The 16,529-nt window shown below is 57.4% G+C and overlaps 1 protein-coding gene across 1 annotated transcript; it reads right to left on the reverse strand.

Moving 5' to 3' along the window:
- Window positions 1-3,317: 3,317 nt before the first annotated feature.
- PRDM12 (PR/SET domain 12) lies at window positions 3,318-16,495 on the reverse strand. Its single transcript, XM_070430013.1, has 5 exons — window positions 16,273-16,495; window positions 14,271-14,461; window positions 13,187-13,342; window positions 4,991-5,102; window positions 3,318-3,721 (listed from the first exon to the last, which is right to left on the reverse strand). Exons 1-5 carry the CDS (start codon window positions 16,493-16,495, stop codon window positions 3,318-3,320), a joined length of 1,086 nt encoding a protein of 361 aa, XP_070286114.1.
- Window positions 16,496-16,529: the final 34 nt, after the last annotated feature.

Genomic DNA, 16,529 nt, shown 5'->3' on the forward strand with positions numbered 1-16,529 from the left:
AGAAGAGCCCGCTTTTGTGCTGTTCCTACTAGTAGTGCCGCCAGAATTCCACATCACTGCCGCCCCGTGGGGCCGGCTCAGCACCCACCATCATCTACACCCTTCCCCTCACCCTTGCCCTGCGTGGTTTATAGCATTCACACCAAACCTCAGGGAATTGGAGAAGATCATTCTTCAGGCACATGGACCCTAAAGAGGATTGAATGAAATAAGTTGCGTCAGTCCTGTGCACTGTGTTCACAAAATCAGGCTTGCTGCCTCCTGAAGACCCATAGACTAATTGTTTGCTAAATCTCCAAAGAGACAGCATTTCTTTCACCTAAAGCTCATGACTGCGAGTGTGAGAAGGGTCCATCTGTTGAGTCCAGCCTCGACCATAAGAGGGCGGTAGTGTCCTTTGAGCCGGCTAGGGAGGTAGGCCTGGGAGTTCCAGTTGACCAAGGAAAGGGTATAGTCTTCACATGATTCAGTTTCATCCTCGGAGGGATAGACATAACCTTAATCCCTCCCATTCTTACAGCACTCGCATTTACAGAGCCTGTTACGATGGCATTATGGATACTGTTTAGTCTATTTTGGCAGCTATAACAAAATATCCTCGGCTGAGTGGCTTATAAACAACAGAAATTTACTCCTGACAGTTTGGGAGTTTGAGAAGTCCAAGATCAAGACATTGGCAGATTGGGTATCTGATGAGGGTTCGCTTCCTGGTTCATAGATAGCTGTCTTTTCACTGTGTCCTCACTTGGCTTGAGGATTGAGGGGGTCTCTGTTAGACACTAATTGAATTCATGAGGGCTCTTTCCACCTTTCCCCCTTGCTCCTCCGCCTCCTAATTGACCCCACTGCTTCCCCGTGTGGCCCTGCGTGCTATGCCCTGCCTCCAGATTCTAGGGAATTGTGAGTATAGCAAATTTTTCATGACCAGATTCCTGCCGGCTCATCCTTGTACCTCCAGCAGGGGGAAATGTCTGCAGCTGACTTATCATATGCATTTAGGCTGCAATTACAGCCTATTGACACCAGGTGGGTTCTGGTCCCTGTGATCTGTAGGGTGGGGGTGGGGGAGAGTGCTTAATGCTACCACACCCATTTGGTTAGATGCCTGGGTGAGGGCTGCAGTGGGAGGATGGTAATGCCAGGGGCCACCAGAGGCATCAGAAACCTAGGGGTGAGGTATCAAAGCAAAGGCAAGGTTTGTGATGGGAGCAGGAGGAGGAGAATCAAGGGTGACTTCCTCCACGGGCCCCCCTGGAAGGAAACCCCAGATGGGATATGCAAATGAATACATTAAATGTACATTTCTGCCCATGCCTCCACCTGCTAGGGTGCAGTCCCCCAAAGTACGGGGATCTTTGGGAGTACACACCTGAAGCTCCAAAGGGGGGTGGCCTGTGTGAGCAAGTGTGCATTCAGCGGCTACAGTTGTGTGTGTATATGTACGCACGCGTGTGGCTAGATGAGGATGCCAGTAGCCTGAAAGGGTGACACCCTTATGGCTGGCGTGTACTGGAACACAGGTGTGAACTCACACTGCCCGGTGTCACACGCCCCTGGAGGGAGGAGCCAAGGCCTGGCCCTGCATTGATGGCTTCTCTGCTCTTTGGTCCTCCTCAAGGAAGCTCTGAAGTGGGTGTCTAAGCCTTTGGGAATTCTATGCATTGGGAGGGCACTTGGTGTCCATCTTGGTCTCCCCCCACTGGCTGCTTGAATTCCTTCAAGTTGTCCATGAACATGGGGGGGGGGGGGCGGGGAGGGAGTAAGTAAAAATTTTGGGGAAGTGACAAAGTGGGACCCTATATTTGAGAGTCAGCTGGAAAGTGGGAGTCAGCCCAGCTCCTCCTGAGGTGTCCTAGGATCTGGAGGCAGGTTGCTTTGCCTGTGGGAGTTGACACCCCATTTGCGACAGAAAGATTTTTCCTTATAGATGGCATAATGGACAACTCCTCCCACCCCCTCTCGAGCTTCCAGGCACTCTCCATATTTCCTTTTCATGTAGACAAAAGTGTCAACCCATTCAGATGCTAAGTGATAAATGCTCCAAGTAATTTTTATTTTAGAATACAAGAGAGGTACAAATGTATTTACAGTTATACATATACAATCAAATAATATATACCACAGTTTTGTAAATATCATTTTAGGTAAATATTTACAAAGTTAAAGTGACCATTTTCTGGAAGTAGAACACAGTTTCTTGAAAACTCTATACATTTTATACTTTTCATTAATATTATTATAGTTTCTTTATCTTACAAAACGCCCTACGGAAATACTGGTAAATGCCTGGAAGGTGGGAGAGATGACACCAGAGGGCGCTCAGGGCCGAACTCGGGGAAACTTGGGAAAGAGCGAGGGAGAGTGTGGGCAGCAGGGTGGACCCCCACCCCAGGCACACCCCCACTCCGCACAGACAGCCAGTCTGTCCCTCCTCCTGCTGGAGTGTGGCGAGAACGGGCGGGAAAACTTCCCTTCCCCAACCATGATGCCAGAGCTGAAGGGGAGGGGGCCCCGGCCCAATTCTCTCATTTTATAAATGGAGGAAGGGGAAACTGAGGCCCAAAGAGGGACAGAGTCTTTCCCGGGTCCCACAGGGGATTTCCGTTTGCCTGCACCCTCCACATTGCGAGGTACTCGTGCCTCATCCATCCTCTGGGAGCCGCGTTGGGGTTGGAGAAGGACGGTGGCCTAAAAGCGACCCACCCCCCGCCAGGGCAGTGCGGGTCTCTGTGGGCCTCTTCGGGCTGCCACACTCCCAAGTGACTGCGGACACTGAGGACAAAGCCCCAAGAGGCAGGATGGGGAGACAGGCGGGCGAACGCCAGGCCACCCTGGGACAGGGAGGTCGCGCTCCTCCCATTGCCAGCACGCCGTTCTCGGTGGGGAAGTTGGAGGTCCCTTCCCCGCTTGGGGCCCTCGGAGACCTGCAGTCCCTTCTCCTGCCACCCACGAGGGGGATGCCAGCTTGGACGCCCGGCTCGATAGGAGGAGGGAGACTGGGGAGCTAGGGCTTGGGGACCACCCACCCCAACGGGACGCGGCCGAGCAGCTGCAACCAATGGGTGGCCCCGGAGAGGAAGGTCGTCCCCAGGGTCCTCATGTGAAAAACGGGCGAAAAGTGGATGCCCGGGGCTCACTGTTGGCGCGCACCGGCACTGCGGGGTCCCCCGGCCGCCTCCGGCCCGGAGATTCAGTCCCAAGACCCCGCAGCCGGGCGCCCGGGCGCTTCAGGCGGGAAGGCGGGGGCGCGGGCGGGCGCGGGCGGCGCTCACAGCACCACGGCCGGCAGGTGGGGCGCGGGCGGGCGCGGGCGGCGCTCACAGCACCATGGCCGGCAGGTGGTGCGCGGCGGCGGCGGCGGCGAGCGCGGGCGCGTGCGGGTGCGGCGCGGGCAGGGCGGGCGAGTGCGCCTGCAGCGCGGCGCTGGGCGGCCGGTGGCGCGCGCTCTTCTGGTGGGCACGCAGGCCGGCCAGCTGCGAGTAGGCGCTCTGGCACACCTGGCACTTGTAGGGGCGCTCGCCCGTGTGCAGGCGCACGTGGTTCCGCAGCGTGGACGACTGGCTGAAGCGGCGGTTGCAGAAGCGGCACACGAACGGCTTGTCCAGCGTGTGGATGCGCATGTGCGAGCGCAGGTTGCTGCGCGAGTTGAAGCCGCGGTGGCAGATGACGCAGCGCATGCGGCCCGCGGTGCCCGCCGCCGAGTCGGCCGGGTGGAAGTCCTCTGGCCGCGAGGGCCCGGGAGGGAGAGCGGGGTCCAAAGGGCGGGGCGGGGCGAGAGGGGGGCAGAGAGAGCAGCCTCGTTAGAACCGCGCGGCCCAAGCCCAACACCCACGCTCCCCACGCACGTGGTCCTCCCCGGGATCTGCCCACCTCTAATCCCCCGACGGTTCTCGGGCAACTGATGGGGAGCGCTGGCGGGGGGATGGGAGGGGTTGCAAGGGCCCTGGCTTAGGGTCACGCAGGAGCTGGACTCCACGCCACGCTGTGAGACTCGGAGGCTTAGTGACTTGGCCTCACCAAACCTCAACTTTCTCGTCTGTAAAATGGGAGCCTACTACACCTCAGGGGGGCTCTGCAGGACTAGAGGAGAGGATCACCAAAAGCTGAAGGCTAGTGAAGGCTACTCTGCTGAGCACTTACCTGCCTGAGCCGGCGCATGGAAAGTGCCTGCTCATGGCAGCCTTCCATAAGTGGAGGTAACTATTATCCCCACAAACATTACTGATGCCTACTATGTGCCAGGGAACTGGCTCACTTTCCTCACCTCAAACGGAGGTAATGATAGCATCACGCCATGAGCCTGCTGTAAGGACTAGAGAAAGTACTGTTTGTAAACAGCTGCAGAGCAAGGGCTCAGTGAGCACAGTTCATGAGCCTCAGATTCATCCTCTAGAAATAAGGGTAATCAGATTTCACAAGGATTTTCTGAGGACCCAAGTGGGATAAAGGTTTAGCCCAATACCTGGCACAAAATAGATCAGCGACCCTCCAACACACGGAGGCAATGCCCCACCTACATTCCACAGGTTTACACTGAGCACCCACGCTGTGCCAGGCTGGGCACCAGCGGCAGAGCAGGGAAAGGCACAGAGCCTCAGGGCCGGAGGGGGCTTAGAGATCATCTTACCCAACCTCCTTCCTTTAAAGATGGGGAAAGTGAGTCACAGGGCCATTCCCAAGATTGCACAGCAGATCAGGAACCTCATCCAGGCTCCCTGGGCCTGGCCCCTGGCTCATCCTGCCAAACCAGGCTGCCCCTGGTGGACCCCCACCCCATCACCTGCCCCTACTCTGTTCTGGCCGGAAAACAGGAGGACTGCCTCTCACTCCTGCCTGGGCCAAGGTGGTGGCTCCAGAGGCATCGGTCTCCTTGAACCAGTAGGTCCCCTGTGCTCACTGGTGCTGGAGGTTGAGCCAGGTGCCTCCCCACCACACACACACGCTGGGCTCCAGGGTCCTTGGTCACGCTGGGCTCATGGAGAATACCTACCGTGCTTGTTCTTTTTCTGCTCCTCTTCCAGCCCGGGCACTCCGGGGATCCCCAGGAAGGTGTTGTGCGAGTTCCCGTACCACACCAGCAGCTCCTGGTCAGGAGGGATCATCTGCAGAGAAGGAGGCCAGAGGAGGTCAGGGAGGCAGTGGCCTGTGTGTGTGTGTGTGTGTGTGTGTGAGAGAGAGAGAGAGAGAGAGAGAGCGAGAGAGAGAGAGGGAAAGAGAAAGAGGCAGAACTCTGCACACCGCCTCACAGCCAGGAGGCATCTGTCCTGGCACTTGCCATGGAGATGTGGCTCCAGTGGGTCCTGTTCCACAGGCTATCCCCAACAAGCTGCATGATCATGGAGACCCTGGGGTGCTCTGCTCCCCTCTTCCTGCCCAGGCTTCCTGCCATCTGCTGGGAACAGCGCTGCCTCCCAGACTCACAAGCGCTCCCAAGCGGATGGCAACAGAACCGCAGCCTCACAGAGAGCAGAAGTGACAGCGACCCAAAGGGAGAAGGCTTTCCATTTCTTACATGGGGGGGGGGAGGGGGGGGAGCAGTCAGCCAGCCCTCAAGTCTGCAGGGCGGAGCTGGATGTTCCCAAGGAGCCTGCGTTGCAGGGCGCCCCGTGGCACTTGGCTACGCCCTGCCCGATAATGCTCTCATCTGGAAACAGCTCTCATCCAAAGCACCCGCAGGCAGCACCATGTCACAGGTCATCCTCCCCCATCACGGGCTCTGTATGGCTCCATGCACGAAAGGCCCTCCCGGGTCCTTTCCACCTGCGGAAATACTGGGCCCCTGAGCCTTACACAATCCACTGTGCCGTGTCCTGGGCTCGCACAGAACGCCAGAGACAGTGCAGGGCTCTGCTGCTCCCTGGGGGGGACCTGCCCCTGGGCGTGGCCGTCAGGAGGGAGGACTTGCGGTGATCACCCAGGGAGCTGTGGGAGGCCTGCTCCTGCGTGGAGCTGACCATCCGCACACACTCCGGGTCATCTCCAGGGGCCACCAGTACCCCTGCCGAGTGGGGAGCCGTCAGGCCCAAATGAGAGAGGCGCGGCCCATCACCCTCCTGAGGCCTACACCCCAGAAGAGCTGGCTTTGGCACCCACCCCGGGGGCACTCTCATCTGTCCAGAGAAAATGGACACCCCAGGCCACAGCTGGTTTGTTTTCCGGGTGGGTCCTCTTTTTTAAAAAAAAAATGTTTTTATTGATTTTTTTTTTTATAGCGAAAGGAAAGGAGAAAGAGAAACAGATGGTTGCCTCCCTCATGCACTCAGCTAGGGATCAAGCCTGTACCCTGGGCATGTGCTCTAATCCGGAATCGAACCCGTGACCTTTTGGTGCATGTGGGACGACACTCAACCAACTGAGCCACACCAGCCAGGGCCCTGGCCTTTTAGTGACGCAAAAGATCTGATGGGATTCCATTTAGGGGTGTCTGGTATCAGCCGTGCAGGGTCCTCCCGTGGCTTCTGTGGTCACAGCGAAGGCCCACCCCTTCCATGCGGTTCTGGCCCGCAGGCCCCCTCCATGCTGCAAACCTACTGTCTCCCACACCTTGTTCCTCTGGTCAGAGCCGGGAAGACTCTCAGGCATCACAGCCAGCTCTGTTCCTTCCCGGAAGCGGAGGGACGCAGGGAGCGGCAGGTGGGAGAAGGAACGTGCACGTGCGAGGGGGCCCAGTGATGGAATCCTCCTAAGACACAGCCAGGGGTCACCGCAGCCAGGGGTCACCATGCCCCTCTCACCCAGCCACAGGGCCCAGAGCATGTGGCCTCAGGCCTCAGGGAAAGCGAGTGCTGAGAACAGGCAGAGGGTGGCGACGGGGCTGAATATGGAGGAACCAGTGCAGTCTGAACCCACGGAAAAGTAGGCGGTGCCTCAAAGAAAGCAGGAACCACTGCGAAAGTTCTGGAGGCCTCTCTGGTCATTCACAGTCGTGGCCACTGTGCAGGGGGCCAGCGGGTCAGACCCAGAGGCCCTGCTGGAAAAGGGGCGGCGAAGAGAGGGGTTTGGTGAGCCCCTTTAGAAATCAGGAGGATGGAAGTGAAATATTTCAAATGAACTCACTGTGAAAGCAGCTACTCTCCACAAGACAGCGCACATGGGACCTCCGTCATGAGGGCCCTGGGTGACCTTACATAAGTCACTTTGCCTCAAATGAGGGAACTGGGGTCTCTGAGGTCCCCCAACTTTAGGACTCTGGCTGGACGTCACCTGCAATATTGCCCCAACCCCTGGCTGCAATTCTCAGCTGTACTGACATGTATACATCGTGGATTTTCTAAAGCAACCAGCCCCCATCAGACGGTCTTAATCTGCCTCTGCCTCTGCCTTCAGGAGACGCACTGCACAGGCTTCCAGCTCAGTCAGGTTGGGGTCTACTCGGGCTCCCCACCTGCTGACCATATGACCTTGGGCCAGTCTCTGGGCCTTGGTTTCCTCCACCATAACGCGGGGCAGCAGCACTGCCCCGGCCTCACTCGGTGCTTGTCGGGGTGCAGAGGAGCCAGGCACACAATGCTCTTTACTCAATCGATACACAGGAGAGCTTGCTATGACCCCCCCCCCCCCCGCACCCCCCTCCTGAGCTTGCCAACCTCTCAGAGAAGCTGGCAGTGATCTCAGGTGCGGGGGAGTCCCCCAGTCGCCGCCGCAGAGCTGGCGGTGTGGTGCGGGCCGCCGGCACCTGGCACCGTTAAAGCCCAGCGTGACCGTGGCTTTGCCTTCACTGTCTGACAAGAGCATCGGCTGGGCCCCCATCACTTCCCACAAACAAGGGCTGAGAGGTTCAACAAGCCCCCCCATCCCTCCCTCCCCCGTGATGTCGCCCTGAGCTGCAGCTCCACCTCCAGACTAAGTCAGCACTGACCTTTTTCTTTTAATTGACGATAAGAATTATTAATTAAGCATAACAACAACAAAAAGAGTGATGATGACTAAGGAGCCAAGAACTCTGAGACTGCACAAAATTTGAAAATTATTATTCCAGGGCTTCAATATTAACTGTTTCAATACAACACTCAGTCGTTTATTTACTAACATTTTTTAAATGTAAAAAAATTGGCCCTGGCCGCTGTGGCTCAGTTGGTTGCAGCATGGTCCCGTGAACCATACAGGATCAATGTTTCTCTCTCTTTCTCTAAAATCAATCTTTAAAATGTACTAAAAGTCATCTTACTAAAATTAATTATAAGATTAAAATAGTGATGCGCACATCCATGCAAACAAATGTTTTTGTTCTAATTGCTTTATAGTTTATTAAAATTTTACTTTTGTTGGATAAAAAAAAATAGTGACGCGGACCCACGGACAAAAACGTGTAAACACGTAAAAGGGTAGAGAATGAGCAGCCAGTCTCTCTCCCACGCTGGGTGCCAGGCAGTGAAGGGTCCGTCATTTTGAGACAATTAACGAATGCTGATTTAGGTTCCTGGGGAGCAGCGTGATGGGCAGAGTGACTTCCATTTTCTACATGACGCATCTGATTTTTTAAAAAATGAGCCGCTCTTGTACTATTTTTATACAAAAATTATTTTTTTAAAGAAAGAAAATCCATTAGGAAGAACCTACTGGAATTGAGAATGACGCACATCCCTGCTAGCAAGAAGCCAGCAGCCCTCTGAGCCCCGCCGGGGAAGGCAGCCTGGCCTGCACTGACGTCAAGCCTTCTGAGCCCTGGGTCTGGGCCTCTGGTCTCTGCCTGCTCCCCACAGCCTCTTCCTGAGATCCTGGTCCCATTGTCTGGAGGCCCCCGAGCTCCCACCAGCTGCCACCTACGAGCAAAGACCAGCCACAGTCCCCTGCAGGCCCCCTCGTCCCCTCACTAGCGCTGCTTCTTTAAGGCCAACCCTTCAGCCTGGCCCAGCCAGGCTCTCCCTGGGGCTCAGAGAACCAGAATCAGCTGCTCCTTCACTTTCCTGGGAGCAGGGACTGGCCCGGGACATGCAATCAACCACACAGTTTACAGAGCCACTGAGTCCCACACCCGTCACCCAGACTGGAGGGGAGGGCGGAATATCAGTGCCCGAGTCTTCCATGGACAAATTACACCATCTCTCAGCGCATGCTTCTTAGCCTTCTCGATCAGCCCACAAGTTTTGTCCTGCCCCATTTCCATTTCTGAATTTTTATAAATTGAAGTGATGGTGTTTGGGGTTTGTTTTCCTAATACAAACCCACGCCACACCATTGAACACGCTCCCAGGGGCTCCGCGGCCCTCCCTTCCCAGGCGGTGCAGCAGCCTCGTCTAGAAGGATCTCGGTGTCATCTGGGCGGATATCAATTTCCATTGTACCACAGATGTCCTGACACACCAATTAATAGAGTTCCAGCAAATAGATATTGGCCAGGGAGGCCCCGTGGTGGCCAAAGGCTCGGCTCTGGGGTCGGACAGGCCTGGACTCAAATCACAGCCCAGCAACCTCCCTCAACCTCCCTGAACCCTAGTTTTATCGCCATTAAAACGGGGAGAGTGATGGAGAGCACCTCACAGGGTGGAGAGGATTCTATTTCTAAAAGGTTGCTAAGCCTTAGCAAGGCGCTGGCACGGGGTAAAGGCTCACACGGATGGCAGGGTCATTAATGTTGCTCATTGATAATCAGAGCACCTTACCTGCACCCACCAATGAACAAGGTCAAAGGAAAACCGAGCTTATCCCCATGGGGCCAAAGAAAGGAGAGATGGGGCTATGGGCTCCAGGGGAAAAAAAGCTCAACTCCCTGAAATGAGAAGGAAAGTAGCAAAAAGACAAGCCCACATTCCAGGGCCAGTAATTTGTCAAAAACCAGGGAGGGGAAAGACTGGGAATTTTCTCCCTCGTTCCCAAATCCAAAAAACCCCACCATCTCTTATTCCTACATCCTTTTCTTGTGCTGAGTTTTGGAATCAAAGGTCTTGCTTTGGGGAGGGGGGGGGTGTTTTCCTGGGAGAACTGGGTCCATGTGTCCCCCTTTCAACTGAGTCTCCCCGCCCCCGCCCCCCTCCAGAAAGAAGCATTCAGTCAACATTGAGCGCCCACTTGCTATGGGCTGGGAACTTTCTACAAGTGTCGTTTTAGGCACCTGAGGTTATAGTAAATTCCTCCTGCTTGCAATGAGCAAGGAGGGTGGGTGCCCCAGGGATAACACGCCAGTAGATAAGCCAGATGCAAAACAGGCCTGGGCGCTCTCCACTGACCTGCGGGCCTTGACACCCCCCCTCCTCTCCGTGGGGAGGGCTGAACATTGTGGAGCAGCAGTAGTATATCCCACTTACTGAATAAAGATCTTCCTTCTTATTTTTTTATTTTTGGCAAGTAATGGGTTACTGTTATGAAATATAAATAGTTCTGAGTGACAGAAAGATTAAGAAAACCGATCATGCAGAGGCCTCTCTCCTGGGCTCACTTGCACACGGGCCCAGAACAAAGAGCCGCCTCTCCCGGGGGCGTCTGGGGGGAGGTCTGGGCGCACCCGTTGCTTCCGGTGGAGCCTAGGAGGGCGGCGTGAGCTGCGGCCTCGGACCTGCTGCACGATGGTCACACACGCCCACACACGCATTTCTCCCGGTAGGTGGAATCTGACATTACAACACAATTTGAGAAAACTGTCACCGCGGAAAAATGTGCCCAACTTCACTTAGTAAAAATAAAGTGAGTTGGCCTTGGCTGCGTTGCTCAGTTGGTTGGAGAGTCATCCTGATTTTTCAGGTTCGATCCCCAGTCAGGGCACATATAAGAATCAACCAATGAATTCATAAGTAAGTGGAACAACAAATTAATCTCTCTCTTTCTCTAAAAACCAAGTAAAAAGCCAAACCTGATAAAAATAAAATGGGTGATGCTTTGTGTTTCCTTGCCCCTCCCACAAACAGGCACGTCTTCATAGATGTGCTACTCGATGAAGTTAGAGCAGCCGTGGGCAAACTACGGCCCTCGGGCCGGATTCGGCCCTGTTTGAAATGAATAAAACTAAAAAAAAAAAAAAAAGACCGTACCCTTTTATGTAATGATGTTTACTTTGAATTTATATTAGTTCACACAAACACTCCATGCATGCTTTTGTTCCGGCCCTCCGGTCCAGTTTAAGAACCCATTGTGGCCCTCGAGTCAAAAAGTTTGCCCACCCTGAGTTAGAGCATTCCTGGCCACACGGGGCTCTCTAGCTACCAATATCATAAATGATCAAACTTTTTCCTGATCTTCCTTTATCAACTTAAACTCCTGACCAAATGTGGATGACTTTTTCAAACTCCCATAAACCCAGGTCCCTCCTTGGAGAGTTCTTCGGCCACCAGCCCTCTGACCCTGAACGTCTGTATAAATGTCTATTAACATGCGTGTCCTGGCTCCGTTCAGCTTCCAGCCGCAGGAGGAGAGACGTGCACAGCGAGATGAAACCCAGCCCCCTTCCCCCCGTCCCCCGCCGTCTGCCCGAGCCAGAGCCCTTCTGCCAAAACCACCAGGCGTCCCTGTTGGTCTCCTCTGTGCTTGTGCGCGTGCGTGTGCGTGTGCATCTGCGTGGGAGGGACGGGGTGGGTGTGGGTCCCCAGGCTCATCTGAATGGGTATGGCTGGGTAGCTCTGCACACATGTGAGGGGGTGTGTGTGAGGCTGAGAGGGGTGTGGATTTCGAAGGGTGCTCTCTATCAGAAGTGGGGTTCGGCCACCCCTGAGGCTGATTCCAGGATGTCTGCTCTCACGGGGTGTTAGCCCAGCTGGATGGTCACAAGAACCACCTCTGTCCTGGGCCTGGCCACCTCCGTCACACTGCCTCACACTGTCCCACCTCCCCTGAACCCGTCTAGGAATGCTCACCTTTCTTATCTCCCAGGGTTCCCCCCACACACCTCAGCTGGGGCCCACTCCCTGGCCACACCAGGCAAATACCACTCTGGGGTCATCCCTAGGAGATTCCTGGGGTCTGGTTATTCAGGGACAATCGGACCTCAATTCCAGAAGCTTCTAGGCCCCACTGCCCCTTGGGCCTTGGGCAGACTTGGGGATCTGAGTCCCCGGGAGAAAAGAGAGCTAGGCTAACAAGAAGTCACTCCCAGACTCTGGCGAGGCTCCTTCAGACCACCCTAAAACTCAGCCAAGCCCAGCCCCACCCAAGGTGCACTGTGCCTCTCCCCACCTGCAAGCAGAAGCAGGGGGTCCGGAAAAGTGGGGGGCAGACAACCCCATCGCCTTGAACAGCGCTCCCCGACAACCTGCCGCCGGGAGGCCAGGCAGCATGCCCCATCCTGGGCCAGATGCTGAGTGAATTTCCTACCAAGGGACACTGCCCAGGGAGGTCCCGACAGGGTGGTCCTCCTTGGCTACCACCACTCAGCTGGCCATCAGCTCCTGCCCGAACACTGTGAGCTTGTCTGCCTCTGCCCGAGCCTCTCTCCCATCTTCTTGAACCTTCTCATGCCCTGGGCCTGGCTTAGCTCCCGCCCACCCACAGGACCATGGGAAGTGATATTTACCTGTCTGCTATCTCCCCCTTTCTCTCCTGAGAAGCTTCGCCCGCCGCAGGCATTAGTGTTAACATCACCCCCGATGCCCTGTAAGAGCTCCTGAGCCTGCCTGCCACCGACTGAGACCCAGTTCCCATGTCTGTAAACTAGCAATGGCAGAATCCTCCCTTGTGGGTTAAATACGTGAGGATTAAGTAGGCTAATGCGGTACAGCGGCTGGGAGAAGCCTGACACCCGGAGCGACCGGTATGTGACAGCTGAGACTAGATCGTGACCCACATGTCATCAGTGTCCCACGCATGCAGAAGGAGGGACAACACACGGCTAAACCGCTGCAGACACAACCCCCTCTCCCACCCGGATGCTTTCCCTGGGCTGCCTTCTTCTGTCCGGCTCTCCGTATTGCTATGGCTTCTGAACCCCAGGAACCCTCAGCAGCTGCCCAGGGGCCTCCCTGTTGAGGTGCTCATGACATTCACAATGACATCAAAAGTCCCGTCCTTGTCCTTTCTGATCTGATCTGCGGCAGCAAGCATGCCTGGAGGTCCTGCTCCTGAAGACCGTGATGCATGGGCCTCAGCCCCACAGCCTGGGCAGGGCCAGCTGGGCAGGGCTGCTGTCAGGGCCCCTCCCTCCAGAGCAGACCTCAAACACAGCTGCTCTGCACCCCGCACCCAGCTGCTCCCGCTGCTCCCTCCACGGCAGTACACACACGCACACAGACACACACACGCACACACGCACACACACACGCACCTCGATGGCCTTGTAGAAGATGCTGGTGCCAATCTGGACGACCTCCAGGTTCTGCTCCTGCTCATTACGTGCGCACTTGATGTAGGTCATCCAGCTGCGGTGGTCCTCCTGGCTGGCATCGATAAAGTAGCGCACTGTGCCATCCTCATTGAACACCTGGGCACAGGGGAATCCGGGACCAGGTGAGGCAGGGCTCTGTCAGGTGTGCCACCTGTGTCCAGGCCCCGGCTCCATGCCAGGCACTCTCTCTCCATCCTCACAGCAGCCCAGGAAGTGGACACAGCTCCCACCGTCTCACTTTTCCCCCTGAGAACAGAGAGGCTCAGCCTGGCACAGTGACTTGCCTGAGGCCTGCTGGCTAGGAGTGGCCAATAGGGAGTCTAAGGCCCCACAGGCTTTTTCCTGCTGCCGCGTCCTCCCCATCCCCAGTAGAGAAGGGTCTCCAAGGGATCACCGATGAGACAAAGAAGCACACAGCGAGCTCTCCAGGGATGGAGAGGTTTCCCCAAAGCCGGAAGGGGCTGGCCACACCACAGAGGGCACACAGGAGCCCAGAGAGGTAAGGCTGGCTCACTGTGGCACCTGGCCTGGCCTAAACCCCTTTGGGAGAGCGGCCAGGGATATTCAGAGCTCAACCTGAACCCCAACTTCCTAACCCAGCAACAAGGAGGGAAAGTAACCAGGGGCTTGGGCCTCCAGGCACAGGAGGAGGTGAGGTTAGGAGGGGGCGAGGGGGAATGCAGGTGTCGAGGAGAAGGCTCCCAGATCGCCGTGGGCCCTGCGCAAGCCACATGGCCTCCCAGCTCTCAGTGTGCCCTCTTCTGTGAAGTGAGCCAACAGCAGGCATACTCCATAGATTTGACCAGAGGAAAAGGATCAGATTTGGGGGGGAGAGGGGGAGCGTACTGGGGCGGGTTGTGGGGATCCAGCAGCATAGGGTCCGGCCTTGAGGAGCGGCAGGACTGAAAGGCCGCCCCTCCCAACAAGGGCAGAAGCAGCTGCAGGGCGGTTGGAGGTCCCCGCACCCGTGCACCCCCCACACCCCCAAACCCCCACACCCCCGCACCCCCGACTCCGCGCCTACCTCCCACATGAGGTTGTTGTTCTTGCAGATGTCTACGTGCTCGGGGGCGATGACGCGGCCGGTGAAGGGGCCCATCTCGGTGCCAGCCTTGATCCACGTCTTGGAGAAGATGCCGAGGCCCTCGCCAGGGATGGAGCTCTGCGCGATGATCACCTCCGCCGGCAGCACCAGGCTGGACAGCTTCTGCACCTCTGTAGCCGCAGGGGCGCGGGCAGGGTCAGCGCCCAGGAGCCCTTCCCGCCGCCCTGACCAACCCCAACCGCCGGGGTGACCCCGGGTTGTGCAGAGGGATGGTGCGGGGAGGGGCTGCAGCTGTGGGGGCTCCGTGCTGTTTGCAACCCTGGAACCCCCAGTGCCCTTGAAAGCTGTGCTTTGGGTTTATTTCTAGTTTTTTTGTGTGTTTGTTGTTTGTTTGTTTGTTTGTTTGTTTTGGTCTCTCCGCGAATTCTCAAAGCACCCATCATTTCCCCTGCTCTCGCCCCGGAAAAGTTTAAGAACGACTTAACCGATCGTAGTGAGTGGTTTCACACTTGGGTAAACTGAGGCCAGCTCCTTTGAGGAGGTGATGGCCCTGCCGGCAGTTCTGGCCCAAGTCCGGTTTTGTGTTCTTCCACCCGCCCCGTCTCCCACGGAGCTCACCGCGCTGCGAGCTCACAGCGCTGCGCTCTGGGCGCCGAGCTCGGAGGCCCCAGGGTGCGGCCAGGGGCTCTGCCTCCTGCCCGGTGCGTGCGGGAGGCCCCTTCCCCGGGGTGGGCTGGCTGCCCTGGGAACAGACCTCGGACTGCGAGGCCAAGGGGGCCCAAGAGAAACGCGGGATGCGCCGCTCCCTGTGTGACCCCGGGCGCGCCTGTGTCCCTCTACGCATCCATCCAGAATCGGGGGCGCCGGGAAGGGCGGCTCCCCAACCCAGGCGAGCCCTGCAGTCTCCTCTCTGGGCCTGGAAGAGCGGGGGCCGCCCGCAGTCCCTGGGGGTCCCCCGGCCGGCCCGGCCTGGCAGCCGATGTGGGAACGGCGAGGCGCACAGGGGCGGCCTCCATGTCTTACAAGATTCCCCTCTAAGCTACCTGGGAAAATGCCCGGCCAGCCGGCGGCTGAAAGGGGGGTTAAACGGTGTCCGTTGCAGCGCGGCGGCAATTTGTCACGCTGTTAACGTGAGCGCATTCACTCGGCTCCATTCGCAAGAAATGGCTAATTCTAAATTCATTAGCCCTGGAAGAATGCTGTAGCAGTAAATTGTAGCTCAATGCGGAGGGGACTTGTTTAAAAGGGGCCGAGGAATTCCCCTTACAAAGAGGGGGGATTAGATGGTTGACATAGCGTGAATGGCGGTGGAATTAGTCTGCACGGTAAATTAAGAGAGGAACAGAGATCGTCCGGGGGAAGGGAGGGCGCGCGCGGGGATGCCAGCGCCGGGAGGGATTGTTCGCGGGGTGATGAATGAGGAGCGAGAACTTGAGACATCTTAAAGAAAAGAAACTTTCCTCGCTCCCTTCTCCCCCTGGCTCCCGGCGAGGCCTTCTCCCCCCACCCGTCGGCCCCCCGCCCCCTCCCCGGCCCCCGCCGCCTTTTAAAGTTCTCGGTTTAAGTGGGAACTTCAGCGGGTCAAGCCCAAGTTAACCAAATGAATTTAAAACCCCTTCTTCTTGAGTCAAGTGCTATTACACGCCGAGTAAGGCTTTAGATGCCAGGAGCCCGCCGGCTCAAGGGGGCGAGGGGCGGGCCGGGGAGCGCGGGGGGCCGCCGGCTCCGCAGCCTCGGCGCCGCGATCCTTCTCCCGACCCTTCCCGGGGCCGCGGGGTGGGGAGCTGTCCGCCGCCCGGGCTGGGCTGCTCGCGTCCGGGTTCGGCTTTTGGGAAACCGAGGCACACGGAGCAGCTGGGCCGCTCAGGTTGGCGCGGGCAGCTCCCAAGCCTCTTGTCCCGGCCGCAGCCCGCGCGTCGCCGGGTGAGGAGTCTCTGTCCGCCCGGAGGAGGGGACGCGGCCGCCCGACGGCGAGACTCACCGCCGGAGAAGGACTGCGCCAGGACCTCGGCGGTGAAGGCCGTCTTGGGGCTGGCGTGGTGGCTCTTGTCCTCGAAGAGCTGCTCGCCCAGCACGTTGCGCCAGCGGCCGTACAGGAAGCTGTGCAGGATGTCGGAGGTGATGACCTCGGCCAGCGCGAGCCCCGGACCCTTCAGCCCCGTCTTGAGCACCAGGGCCTCCGCCGGGAGCACGGAGCCCATCATGGGCGGCCCAGGGCTCGCCGGCGCCGGGGACGGA

Source organism: Myotis yumanensis, unplaced genomic scaffold (genome assembly GCF_028538775.1).
Source record: "Myotis yumanensis isolate MYYU_CA2020_CCGP unplaced genomic scaffold, mMyoYum1.0.hap1 SCAF_12, whole genome shotgun sequence".
NCBI classification, from domain to species: Eukaryota; Metazoa; Chordata; class Mammalia; order Chiroptera; family Vespertilionidae; genus Myotis; species Myotis yumanensis.